This window comes from Doryrhamphus excisus, linkage group LG3 (genome assembly GCF_037039965.1).
Source record: "Doryrhamphus excisus strain RoL-2023G ecotype Guam linkage group LG3, RoL_Dexc_Guam_v1.1, whole genome shotgun sequence".
In the NCBI taxonomy this organism is placed as follows: Eukaryota; Metazoa; Chordata; class Actinopteri; order Syngnathiformes; family Syngnathidae; genus Doryrhamphus; species Doryrhamphus excisus.
The window spans coordinates 8,486,085-8,498,538 of record NC_136359.1 but is presented as its reverse complement, the minus strand read 5'-3'; the positions used below and the strand labels follow the sequence as shown (position 1 = coordinate 8,498,538).

At 44.1% G+C, this 12,454-nt stretch overlaps 3 protein-coding genes and 1 long non-coding RNA gene across 6 annotated transcripts in view; 2 read left to right on the top strand and 2 right to left on the bottom strand.

Annotated features, from left to right (window-relative positions):
- Positions 1-4,840, bottom strand: part of LOC131128502 (zinc finger SWIM domain-containing protein 6-like) — a 62,800-nt gene extending 57,960 nt beyond the window's left edge. The window contains exons 1-2 of the mRNA XM_058071404.2: positions 4,821-4,840; positions 677-1,631 (exon numbers count right to left, since the gene is read on the bottom strand). Of these exons, the coding sequence (XP_057927387.2) occupies positions 677-1,121 (445 nt within the window). The 5' untranslated portion in view covers positions 1,122-1,631; positions 4,821-4,840. The remainder of the gene's footprint in view (positions 1-676; positions 1,632-4,820) is intronic.
- smim15 (small integral membrane protein 15) lies at positions 4,638-5,910 on the top strand. 3 transcript variants are annotated; one of them, XM_058071412.2, is made up of 2 exons: positions 4,638-4,765; positions 5,397-5,910. In XM_058071412.2, exon 2 carries the CDS (start codon positions 5,434-5,436, stop codon positions 5,647-5,649), a length of 216 nt encoding a protein of 71 aa, XP_057927395.1. In that variant the 5' UTR covers positions 4,638-4,765; positions 5,397-5,433; the 3' UTR covers positions 5,650-5,910. The 3 variants fall into 3 exon arrangements, with proteins under 3 accessions (XP_057927395.1, XP_057927397.1, XP_057927396.1); XM_058071414.2 differs by lacking the exon at positions 4,638-4,765 and adding an exon at positions 4,848-4,978; XM_058071413.2 differs by lacking the exon at positions 4,638-4,765 and adding an exon at positions 4,860-4,974.
- A 191-nt stretch (positions 5,911-6,101) lies between these two features.
- Positions 6,102-12,454, bottom strand: part of ndufaf2 (NADH:ubiquinone oxidoreductase complex assembly factor 2) — an 18,003-nt gene continuing 11,650 nt past the window's right edge. The window contains exons 2-4 of the mRNA XM_058071411.2: positions 9,855-9,940; positions 7,807-7,847; positions 6,102-6,396 (exon numbers count right to left, since the gene is read on the bottom strand). Of these exons, the coding sequence (XP_057927394.2) occupies positions 6,154-6,396; positions 7,807-7,847; positions 9,855-9,940 (370 nt within the window). The 3' untranslated portion in view covers positions 6,102-6,153. The remainder of the gene's footprint in view (positions 6,397-7,806; positions 7,848-9,854; positions 9,941-12,454) is intronic.
- LOC144898271 (uncharacterized) overlaps positions 7,727-12,454 on the top strand; it is a 10,906-nt gene continuing 6,178 nt past the window's right edge. The window contains exon 1 of the long non-coding RNA XR_013627178.1: positions 7,727-7,876. This is a non-coding gene — a long non-coding RNA (uncharacterized LOC144898271). The remainder of the gene's footprint in view (positions 7,877-12,454) is intronic.

Sequence of the window (12,454 nt, the reverse complement as noted above, 5' to 3'; positions counted from 1 at the left end):
GGGGGGTGAGAAGGCGATGGAGGAGGATCATGCATAAAATCTTGTTTGCAGGATGCGTTAAGATTCAGATGAACTGGGGAGGGTAATGGGATTAGAATCCTGAACCGCTTCCAAGGGTGTGGAGTGGGATTGACAGCTAAAGTCGAATGCACTGGTGAAATATTATTGGGGAGGAGGGGGGGGTGGATGCATGCATAGCCACATTTCTCCTCCCTCATAATAAAACGAGGTGAATAATTTGCATTGAGCAGCCACATATGTCCTGGCGTTGACTGGATGCTGGCATACAACACACACACAAGAGGGGAAAAAATGTGTTTGGCAAACAAAATAGAAGCACTGTGGCTTTAAATCGCCCAGCCCTCCCACCAGTCTTTATAAATATCGTCTATTTAGCCAGCGGTGAAAAGATATAGGGGGGCTTTTGTCTGTGGATTGGTGGTCGTGGTAAAGGGGGGTTGGCAACCGAGAGCTGGAAAGACACAAAAATAGGAACAAAGTGCTATAAGCTTCCAATTGGGACGGCTCCGGGGCAATTCAATGCACGCAGCTCAGTGGGCACACAAGAAGAAGAAGTGGGCTTCTATTACTGACTGACGTGTGGAAATACCCTGCATTGTTGACACTAGAAAGAAAGCACACAATGTGTTGTCTTTCCTGTTTCGCTCGCACTCACCGACTTGTAATACGTTGTCCACCCAGCCACCCTCCAGCAGAGTGACACCTCGCAGGAAAGGCAGCTGGGTCTCGTCATTATTGTCCCCGCTAGTTCCACTCTCCTCGGCCCCGGCGTTGAAAGACGAGTACATACAGATCTCCTTCTCGCTTCTCGGAAACGACCAGTATACGATCCGGCGCTGGACGGGCTCCGGGATCCTCTCGAAGCGCTCCTCCACCCGCTGGAAGGGCCACTTCTCGGCTACCCTGCGAGCCGCGATGTCGAGCAGCGACTCCGGGTTGTGCGCCTTGCCGCTTTGCCCCGACGCTCCCGGAGCGGAGCCGGAGCCCGAGCCGCCGCCACACAGGACTCCTCCAGCCCGCTGCCCTTGTCTGCACGCCGGGTTGTAGCCGGGCCGGCAGCAGAGCCGCTTGGCTGGAGGCTGCTGGACTCGCTCGGCCATGTTCGCACCGCTTCCAACCTGCCTCGCCGAGCCTCTCCGATCATATAACTGGATGAGGAAGAGAAAAGGGCAATGTGGCGCCGATTGTTTGCCCTACATGGGCACGCTGTCCTTATGTGGTGAGGTAGGCGGAGCTTGGGAGTTTCGCGGGGTCCTTTGTGTTGGGAAAGTAGCCGCGGTGGGCGTGGTCTTGGCGCTCTGCCAGCGCACGAGTGGCGCTATAAAAGGAAGTGGAGGCGGAATTCCCGAACGTCGGCAAATCCTTTGTGAAGCCGCGGAGGGGCGGGGCTACGGCGCCCGACGGCCTTTGAAGTTCCCCACTTATTTGAGTTTAAAGGCGGAGACTTAATCCAGGGGCGGTCTTGCTGGTTCCCACAGGGCCAAAAGGGGAGCAAGAAAGTGGACTTTTTTCTGCGTCTTCTTTCTTAAGTTTTCTCCTCCAGTGGAGCCTGAGCTTCAGTAACAGCATGATGTTGGTTGTCCAGACTTGGCTCCATGAAGGACTTTGAACTGTTATAGACAGAGATCAAGTTAGAGAGGTCGTTAGAGCGGTAATATTAAACTAAAGGGTCAAATAATGAGCATTTATAACTAGAACGTCATTCAGTTGAGCGCAGACCTCCACCACCGCCCAATTCTTTTCAAAAGTGAAGGAAAATGATGGAATGTTGTGTTTGTCCATCTAATTTGTTAACAAGCAGGATGCTTCCTGTCAGAGAGGATGCAGAACAGACACACACCATCGTGATTTAGGCTGGGGAGGGGCAGCACCTTCAACTGACTGTATTGGAAGTCTTTATTTTTCTAATAAATAATTGTGGTAATATTAGTAGTATTTATTCATATTTTATCCATAATTTTGTCACACTTTTTTTACTCTTTTAAAAATCAACCTATTGAAGTACTTTTCCTAAAATATACATCACAAATATTAATTATATTTATTTTTGGGCTACACGCAGTGGTTAGCTAGGAGACCAGGGTTCAATTCCACCCTCGGCCATCTCTGTGTGGAGTTTGCATGTCCCCGTGCATGCGTGGGTTTTCTCCGGGTACTCCGGTTTCCTCCAACATTCCAAAAACCTGCTAGGTTAATTGGCGACTCCAAATTGTCCATAGGTATGAATGTGAGTGTGAATGGTTGTTTGTCCATATGTGCCCTGTGATTGGCTGGCCACCAATCCAGGGTGTACCCCACCTCTCGCCTGAAGACAGCCTCCAGCACCCCTGTGGCCCTTGTGAGGAAAAGCGGTAGAAAATGAATGAATGAATATTCATTTTTTGGGGTGGGGGTAACCCTTTCACAGACAGTATTTTAACAACAAAAAGCGAGAAATTTAGCTGTATGCTTTGAATGGGGAAAAACTAGCACCATTTGGTGGACAAATCTAAAAAAAATTATCTTGTTTATGTTAAGATAAATGTAGGATGAAAAATTTAATTTAATGGCTTCAAAGGTTTTTTAATGGCTTTAAGTATAAGATTTTATTTCACTTCTTTTTCCTCCACTAAATCCACCAAAACCGAAACAAAAAGATGTAGTTCCCAGTGTCTGTCCAGGTCATTTACCTTCCCCTAACACAGGGGCCGGGAACCTTTTTGGCAAAGAGAGCCATGAAGGCCAGATATTTTAAAATTTGTATCTGTGAGAGCTATATAATTTTTTTTAAACATTGAATGCAATAAAATGTGTGCATTTTTATGTAAGACCAACAGTTTTAGATAATGGGCTCTAATTACGTAGACCAGGCACACTACCCCACGCCAATGGGGTGTGGCCAGCACACTTTCGTGAGCAGCGCAGTGTCTAATAATAAATCAAATACTTGTTGCCATTAATACAACTTCTGCTGCTGCATAGTTTTGCACCGCACTCCGTAGACGTATTTCATTCTTTTGGCCATCTTCGTCAGAAGGCTTGGTTCTGCAGCTTTAGCTATTTGACTAAAGGAGGAAAGTTTACATTTACATGTTTTTTTGACATCTCAATGACCGAGGTAGACTACAGCATTACCCAGTAATAATCAAGTTTTGGTGTTTGACCTGGAAAATATCATCAGGAAAGCTAGATATGGTTGGCCATATTGCAGCAGAATATAGATGGACGAATTAAAATGCATAAGAAAGTTGTTGATTTTGAATATTATTTTTAACAGTCATTTCTGTGATGGTTTACTTTAAAATGTTAGCAAAAATAAATTTTATTGTGGTAAGAAATGCTTGAGAGCCAGATACAATCATCAAAAGAGCCCTACCTGGCTCCCGAGCCATAGGTTCCCTACCTCTGCCCTAACAGCTACTAAAAGACACCCAATTTAGTGGAGGTGGATGAAAACCAATCGTGGTCCAATCATTTCGTATGCCCACCTTCCTGTGTTGTTGATAGCTCCACTGTGACAAGAAAGAAGGGCCAGCCAGCTTCTGTGAGAGCACTCATCAGGTTGTGGTTACGCCCACCCCCGGGGTCCCCCATGACAGAAACTACCATAATAATTAAAACAATTCAACAAAATGGCCACCAGATTGCGGGCCTTAATTGTCTATAAAACAAAAGTATGCTAGTAAATCAGAATGCAATGTGTCTGCTATGTGTTCCCAGCTGCCCCTGCTCTGACTCCTGCGAGCCGGACTAAAAAGGCTGGCCTTTGAACCATTCTGAAAGCGATCCATGCCGTATGGAGCAAGCAGATGTGGCCTAACCTGATTTGGTTTCAATACTTCCCCACAGGAAGTTCACAAAGCCAGGAGGTCCTTCTTTGTTATGTTTAGTCATCTTTCTCAAGAGGGCCAGTGGAGCTTTTTTGGCTTCCCTTTCTGCTCCCAGAGTGGAGTTATTGCTTTATAATTTGCTGGATTGTTCAAAAGGAACATTTACCGCTGATCAAAGCCAGGTGTCATAGGTTTCTTTTTTTCCCCCGGCTACTAGGTTGCATGTGTTTCACTGCAACACCCGACGGCACCACTTAAATATGGGAATACTTTTATTTTCCTCTAATTTTGTGGCACGTGACAAAAAAAATTTGTCTTCTTTTTTTCCCTCACAGACAAGACTTACCCATGAGTCCTTGTTTGTGAAATAAAAAAATCCCTTAATTCAGAAAACATAGATAAAAGAAAATATACATTGTTAAACGCACATGCTAATGGAAAATCAGCTTTGATTATTAATCAAAGCTGATACAGAAATACAGAATTAGGGTTTTTATTTAAAATAAAAACCCTAATTCTGTATTTTGAGGAATTACAGTAATTATTGTCCTTTTTAGATAGATAGATATTACTGTTTTGTGTATGTTCATTATAGATGCGATCATCACTCATCTGCATAATAGTTAGTTTCCTGCCACATAATTAGTTAGCTATACCCACCTAACGATTGTTAATTGCGGTCAATTATTTTTGTATTTTGGTTGTTATGGATTCAATTCAACAGATCGTATTATAAACCCGAAATGTGCTTCAAAGCTGACCCCATGCGACGCAAAAACCATATATTGGCCCATTCTGAAGGTTTGTGACTCATCCGCAAAAAGGACGACAGCTCCCATCTACAGGGGACTACGCCACATCCGCTAAAATCCTACTTCCGGAAACAAGAAAGCACTAGGAAACCATAAAGAAATACGAAAAAACACTGCATCCAGGTTAGTCTGTTGCTTTTAAGTTATTGTATTTTAATGTGTCGAAAGTATAACTTACCTTTATTTACTCTCTTGTTTTGTTGTTGTTCATAAAGTTAAACCGTTATTCGGATGCTAGTTAGCCAACTATGCTAATCCTTGTAAACGGTGTCGCTTAATCCCTCGTCCTTTTCCCCTCGAAACTTCACGTCTGATATCAGCAGCAGATGAAGGCATGTAAGTCATTATTCATCCGGACGTGGGGATATTTTGAATCGATTTTTGGTGTTTTTGTACCGTGACGGGGGATAGCATGGTTAGCTACGCGGTGCGTTTAAATGCTTTGTAGTTCAACAAGTAGCGATCGCCTCCGTAAACGAAGACGAGTCCGTACAATGTTTTGTTCGGTGTAGTTCCAGAGGTGTGACGTTGATTTTACTAGCGCACATTAGTCCAAATACGTTGTTTACGTCTGTGTGTTTTTAGTTCGAATTTGTGTCGATTTTGTTTGTTTTGTTGTTGTGGCTCGTGCTGCTAGTGTGCCAAACAAAGATGGCGGACCATGTAAACAATAGCTACTATTACATTGCTATTATACATGAACCATTTGCATATACTCCTACTATGGTGTGATATTGTCATACTTTTTTTCTAGCTTTCAGGTGTGATTATTTCCACCACCGCTGATCACCATGATTGACATAAGAGCATGGGCAGAGTATGTGGTGGAGTGGGCTGCCAAAGACCCCTACGGCTTACTGACGACTGTCATCCTGGCCCTCACGCCCCTTCTCTTTGCCAGTGCCCTGTTGTCGTGGAAACTGGCCAAGATGATTGAGGCCCGTGACAAGGAACAGAAGAAGAAGCTGAGGCGTCAGGAGAACCTAGCCAAGGTGAAGAGGAACTAGGACTTGCTTGTGTAGGCATGCAACAGGAAATGAGGAGGAGGGACACCGGACTACAGCCCCCCACAGGCTGAACGAGACGGACATTCCCGTTTTGAGGATGGTTGTCCATGTTGGGACTTTCCTTGGCAAGACATTTTTATACACATTTGTGTGGCTATTGTGGCACATTGCATTCCATCGTTAACATATCTGTCCCATGACTTATTCTCTTCAAAACTATTTCATCTAACAATAAAACTTTCATTCATGATTTTAAAAAAATTGTTGATTTTTTTTAATCAGTCCAGTATTTATAGTTGATAAATGTTTTTAAATTGATTTAATGTTTTTTAAGTGTCCTTCCCACGACTGTGGACATACTGGATGACTGCATCCCTGTTGAGCTAATCTAATTGTGGTCTCAATTCAACTATCTATGTACAATCTACTGAAGCGCAAATACAAGAACAACATCAGTTTCCTCAGATTGTATTGCGTTGTTCTATACAGACGTCTTTTAAGTCTTTAATTTTTGGGATTGGGCCGCCAGGAACCCGGCTGGAACGTGTTGGCGGTGCTGGTGGGCTCCTCACTGATTTCTTGTTTGCCAAAGCTAGTGGCAGCTGCATGGCCTGTAGCAACCGTTCTGGAAGGGCTTGCAACCAGACCTTCTTCGTATTCCTTCGCTTTGAGGTAAGCGTCTTTCTCCTCGCACTCCTTGGCCTTCAACTTGATCTGCCGCCTGTAGGCTTCATTGTCTGCTAGCTCCTGTATGAAATCAGATGGAGGACATCATTGGTGAAGATCTGGCTGGCATTGATCGGTAGGTTGACAGTCATAATGTAGTTTAACGCTGGTTAGATTTTGTGCTGTTCACTTTGATATTCAAACCATGTTGCCTTGAATATCAAGCCAACATGGCGGACCACTTGTCCAGCGTGCGGTCCACTATTATAATGATAAAATAATAATAGTGATAAATAAATTTTATATAATACATTTTAGGGAAATAGGTAAATAGTGAAGTTATGTAAACATACTGCCCCCCCCCCCAAAAAATATGTTCACAAATCTAACCCAGAAAAAAAAAAACCAAGAAAACCAATGTTGATAGTATTATATTATTTACAACCAATTTTGGAAGCTGTTTTGTCATTATGTCATGTGTAGGTGAACTTTAAAAACGAAACCAAAAGAAAATCCCACCACATTTGCTGAGAAGTCCTAAGTAGAGTGGGCTGGCTCTGGGGTGGCTTCCATGAACAAATGTGCATAAAGTAGCACCACGTATTAGAAAAAATGAAAAAATGAAACATAATTGATGTTAGCTGTTGGAACACATTGGTAAATTATAGTCTTTGCTGGAAACCTGAACACGTCGTGGGCACCACCCCCCCCCCCCAAAAAAAAAAAAAACACTTGAGCCATGTCAACCTCAACTGGGCATGATGCTGCTGCATGCTGGCCTGGAAAAGTGAGCCACGTAGCCAAAAAAACGGTGCTTGGGGGACGGAGACAAACATACTGAGCTGCTTTTCCAGCCTGTTAATGACAGGATTTAATCCAATCAATTTATGTCGGCTTGGACTGGGTAGACAGGGGAGCGTGACAAGGGGGTAGGGTAATGTGCTGGGAGTGAAGCCTTGGCCACATCCACGCCGTCCAGCTGTCGACGGGCGGCCATTGGGCAGACACAAGGCAGAAAATTGGAATAGAATGTTCTGGCACTTGCGGCTGGGGATGGCATTGGCCGCTGGCAAGGAAGAGACGATAGAAAAAAGTGAGCGAGAGCTGCCTGGCCTTCCCAGGGATTTCCTATATAGAGACACATTTTGTTGCAGGCCAAGCCATTTCCAGCATAGCCATTTCCAGCATTCTCGCATTTAAAGAGCAATAAACCCAGAGAGAGCGGGTGGGGGGAGGCTTGTGCTAGGAAGCTAACTAGGACGTGATGTCACTCAAAAGCACATCATCTGCTGTTTATTTTAACACCTGTCCCTAAAGTTCCAGGAATCGAGTTAGAAACTTGCAGGATAAAACAAATCAAAAGCATCTTCACTCCTTCTCTTCCCTTGAAACTCCCTCCTCCCTAGAGTCCAACCATCACCCCAGCAGGGAGGCTGCTGCTGCTGGGTGGTGAAGGTAGTGTGGGAGGAGGATGGTGCTGGGGAGATGTACCTCAACAGAGGGAGGCTCCTTTCGTCTGCCTCGGATCCAAGCTGATGTTGGAGAAGGAGAGGGAAATACGGTAAGAACACACTCACATGTAGTCACATTTCAAAGTACTGTATTGACCCAAATACAACACGATGGGTGTAACGCTACGGCATCCTCACAGGTTGATACATAACATGCAAAGCAAACACAATTCTCTCAAAATAAATATACCGTCGGTTAATTGGTTCCACACTCCAAAGCGATGAATAGTTTGGAATCTTTTTGTACTAACAGCGTAGACAACCCATTTACGACCTTCTAAATATGGCTTTTACCATTGTTAGGGCACTCTAGACATTAAATTTTTTCTTTCTGGACAGCGTACTTCCTGCGGCAGCTATTATATCATTTTAGACTGAATATATTTTAAAATAATTTTTTTATCGGACCAAAAAAATAAATCACCAGAAATGAAAAACAAACAGCAGGATGAAGTCAAAATATTAACAGAAAAAGTCTGAATATTGAATAAAAAATATAATAAAAAATATGAATGTAATAACAAAATATTGTGAAATATATTGTTACAATTATTAAAATATATTATTATTAAATCAATTTTAGTAGCAAATAATTGAAATATTAAAGGAAAATCTGTCATTTTAAAAAGCCGTAGTACTATGAAAAACATTCATTCATTTCCTACCGCTTATCCTCACGAGGGTCGCGGGGGGTGCTGGAGCCTATCCCAGCTGTCGGGCGAGAGGCGGGGTACACCCTGGACTGGTGGCTAGCCAATCACAGGGCACACATAGACAAACAACCATTCACACTCACATTCATACCTATGGACAATTTGGAGTCGCCAATTAACTGAGCATGTTTTTGGAATGTGGGAGGAAACCGGAGTACCCGGAGAAAACCCACGCATGCATGGGGAGAACATGCAAACTCCACACAGAGATGGCCCAGGGTGGAATTGAACTCGGGTCTCCTGGTTTTACACTCGTATTACCCAATATAATAGACATAATAAGAGTGAGTGACGTAAGTAACATTTCTGTTCATGTGTGACCTTTTAATGGCGGGTAGACAGGAAGTAATGTGGTAGGTTCAGAGTTGAGTTTTAGCCCCAACAGTAGCCAGTGTTATTATGATTGTTATATAACATTCACAATTAGAATGCTTCTTTTGCCTTGTACTTGTTCATTTCGTTATCAAGCCATTTTTATGCTTGAAAATGCATAATTTAGTACATTTAATTTTAGTGAATTTAATTTAATTTCATGCATCGCCGAATGTACACTTCCCGTCCCTCACTTGTACCCAGTGGATCATCGGTATAGCGCTTTCGGGTCAGTACATGTTCGGTACATCATGTCTTCAATATCAGTGAAATAACTTTTTCCCCTCCCTCCCAGCGAATCTGATAACGTATTTCTTAGAGTAGTCCATTATATGTGGGTGATGTTATGATTTACAACTTCTGACATCGGAAAACGCAATATATGGTTTACATATTGTAGAAATGTATTTCCATTGTTTGCTATGAGGAAATATTCATAGGCTCTCATCGACGCTGAAATTAAAGCCGTGCAAAGATCATTTAAGTCCAACCAGCCCTGGATCACCAAGAAGTCCCAGAAGACGCCCAGTGGATCCACACTGATCTCGGAATTTTCCAACCCCCCCATTTTAAAAGAAGCCCCATTTTGGCTGAGCTGGCTACATAGCATGTTGAAGGAAGCGGGAGAGATAGAAGAGATTCTCTGACTCTTCCTCCAGTTAGCGCAGGGATTCTGGGCCCTCTTTTATCCCTCTCTTATTTGCATGCTGATGAAAATGCATGAGGGATGGGGCAAAGCAGGATGAGGGGTTTAAGGTGGATAAAGCCAGCCTGAGACAGAGGGAACAGTTTGTATCCACTTGTAAGAAACACTATTTTATGGTGCGCTTGTGTAACACCAGCAGAAGGTGTCTTTGATAAACTCAAGCCCCCCCCCACATTCCCCACACCATCTTGCAGTGTGAATTAAAATAAAAGAACCGGTGGTGATGGACGCACTCACCGTCCCACTCAATTGGTATGCTTCCTCCCATATATTCATACTCCGTAGGATTGGAGGCCTCCACCATCCTCTTGGCACGGACACGTCTTCCTGGAACAAAAAAAAAAGAGGGCACATGAGATGATGCAAAGCAGCACAAACAAACAACAACGACGCATACACACACAGCACAATGCCCCCCCCTCCTTCGTACACACACATGCATACACGGAGGAATGACAGCGCTGTGACAGGCCATGGATGATTACCTCGTGGCCCCCGGGCCCAACTCCTCAGATCTAGCTGAGTGGCTCCAAATCTGGGCTAAGCCTTTATGCAAATGAGGCTCCCTTTCACCCGACCCCTCCCTTTCGCCATGGAGCTCTACCAATGGCAGCACTGCGGCTAACAATGCCCTCCAAAATCAACATCAAGCCGAGCGGGGAGACAAAAGAGGTCAGATATCACAGAGAAAAGGGGGAGGCATGAGCTGCGTGGAATATTAAGCGCTCCTTTGCGTATCTGTGGACGGCACGGGGCTCGCTAGCTGCAAGGCCATCACCAATTATTTTGGTGGAAATCTGCTGATTAGACAAGTTTGGCTGGCGCACAATGGCAAGGAGAGGAGGGGATGGAGAAGTGGGGGTGGGGGGGGTGGGGGGGCTAAAAGAAAGCCTCATCATGTGTACCAGTGCTTTGTTTCTCCTAGGTACAGTGTCTGGCTTGGGCAATGAGAAATGATGCAGGAGGAGGTAAAAGGAGGTAGCCATGTGGGGGGGGGGGGGGGGGGGGGGTGATACATGGCGAGGAGGAGGAGAAATGGATGGGCAAGGAATGCACGCCGCAGACTGATGGCCTTAATGTTCGCCTGCTGCCATACCAGATCGCTGTGGCAAGAGGATAAATAGACGGTAGCGCTACAAAGTTGTACAGTTTGGTACATACAGTAAATTCTCGTTATATCGATATTCTCGGGAGTCTGAAAAAATACCGATATAACCGGACTATCCATACATCCGATCCTGTGCCGAACTGCATTAAAAGTGGGCAATAATGCACTCGACATTGTTCTATACTATAGAACAATGTCGAGCAGCTTAAATCAATCTTTGCTTAATGATTTCAATACCAAAAAACAACACAGCGAACGGCTGCTTCCAGTCAACTTTATTTTTCACACTTCCACCACCAGAGCACAGCACACACACCGATTCCCGCACTTCCTGGTTCACAGGTCATGCTCAACCCGCCCCACATAGCTGGCCAAACACATGCCTGCAACAGAAGAACCAACTGCGTTTGTGGTTTCTCTCGTGTGTATAGATTCTATACAGGCATGTAATCCTTAAGCAAAGATTGATTTAAGCTGCTTTTGTATCGATATAAGCAGACCAAATTGGCTGGCGGGAGATGAAAAGGGCATCGTAGTAACCGGATTATCATAATAACCGGGTATCGTACTAACGGAACTAATTATATCATAAAAGACTAGAAATTTGACGGGAAATGAAAATAGTATTGTAATAAGTAATAATTCGTTATAACCGATATCGATATAATGAGACTTTACTGTATTTGTTGTTTATGCAGCATTTGAAAAAAAGGGTGTTGGCCACAGAGTCTGGAGACCTGGGTTCAAAACTCAGTTGGGGCATCTCTGTGTGGAGTCTGCATGTTCGCCCTGTGCGTGCGTGTGTCTTATGCGGGTACTCCGGCTTCCTCACACATTCTGGTGACTCTAAATTATCTATAGTCCAGGTTGTACCCGGCTTCTCGTCCCAAGTCAGCTACAACATACCCCAGTGACCCTGGTGAGGATAAAGGGGCCAAAAATTGACTTATCATGGTTGGGTTGGGTTTTTAGCTCGACGACTAGTGCTCCTGACTTGAGGTCAGGGTCAAATGCGAGGTAGGACCCAGATGAGAGTGAGGTAACGTTCCGACAGGGGATGGTCATCGTTTCTGTTATAGCTAATGACTTCTTGGGGTGGAAGTTTGCTCATATTAAACTTCCCCGGTTCTGTGCCACCACAGGAACTTGTGCATGACAAGTTTTGCACTCGGGTGCAACATCTTTTTCTGACTGAAAAATGCGGATTCTCGAACTGACTGCTTGTATCGGAGTGCCAATATAAAGATTTTAGATGCAGACCAATAAAATCTGCTGATCTAGGTCCAATATTTTATATCAATATTAGATTAGAACCCTAGTAACGGGTTCCAGCCAGTGTTGCTGTGAAGATACAGTGAAGAAAATAAGTATTTGAACACCCTGCTATTTTGCTATTTCTCCCACTTAGAAATCATGGAGGGGTCTGAAATTTTCATCGTAGGTGCATGTCCACTGTGAGAGAGATAAACTAAAAAGAAAAATCCAGAAATCACAATGCATGATTTTTTAACAATTTATTTGTGTGATACAGCTGCTAATAAGTATTTGAACACCTGTGTATCATCTAGAATTCTGACCCTGAAAGACCTGTTAGTCTGCCCATTAGAAGTCCACCTGCACTCCATGTATCATCCTGAATCAGATGCACCTGTTTGAGGTCGTTAGCTGCATAAAGACACCTGTCCACCCCATACAATCAGTAAGACTTTAACTTGTAACATGGCGAAGA

Coding starts and splice junctions, on each gene's coding strand:
- smim15 (XM_058071412.2), top strand. CDS start 5,434: ATGATTGACATAAGAGCATGGGCAGAGTATGTGGTGGAGTGGGCTGCC.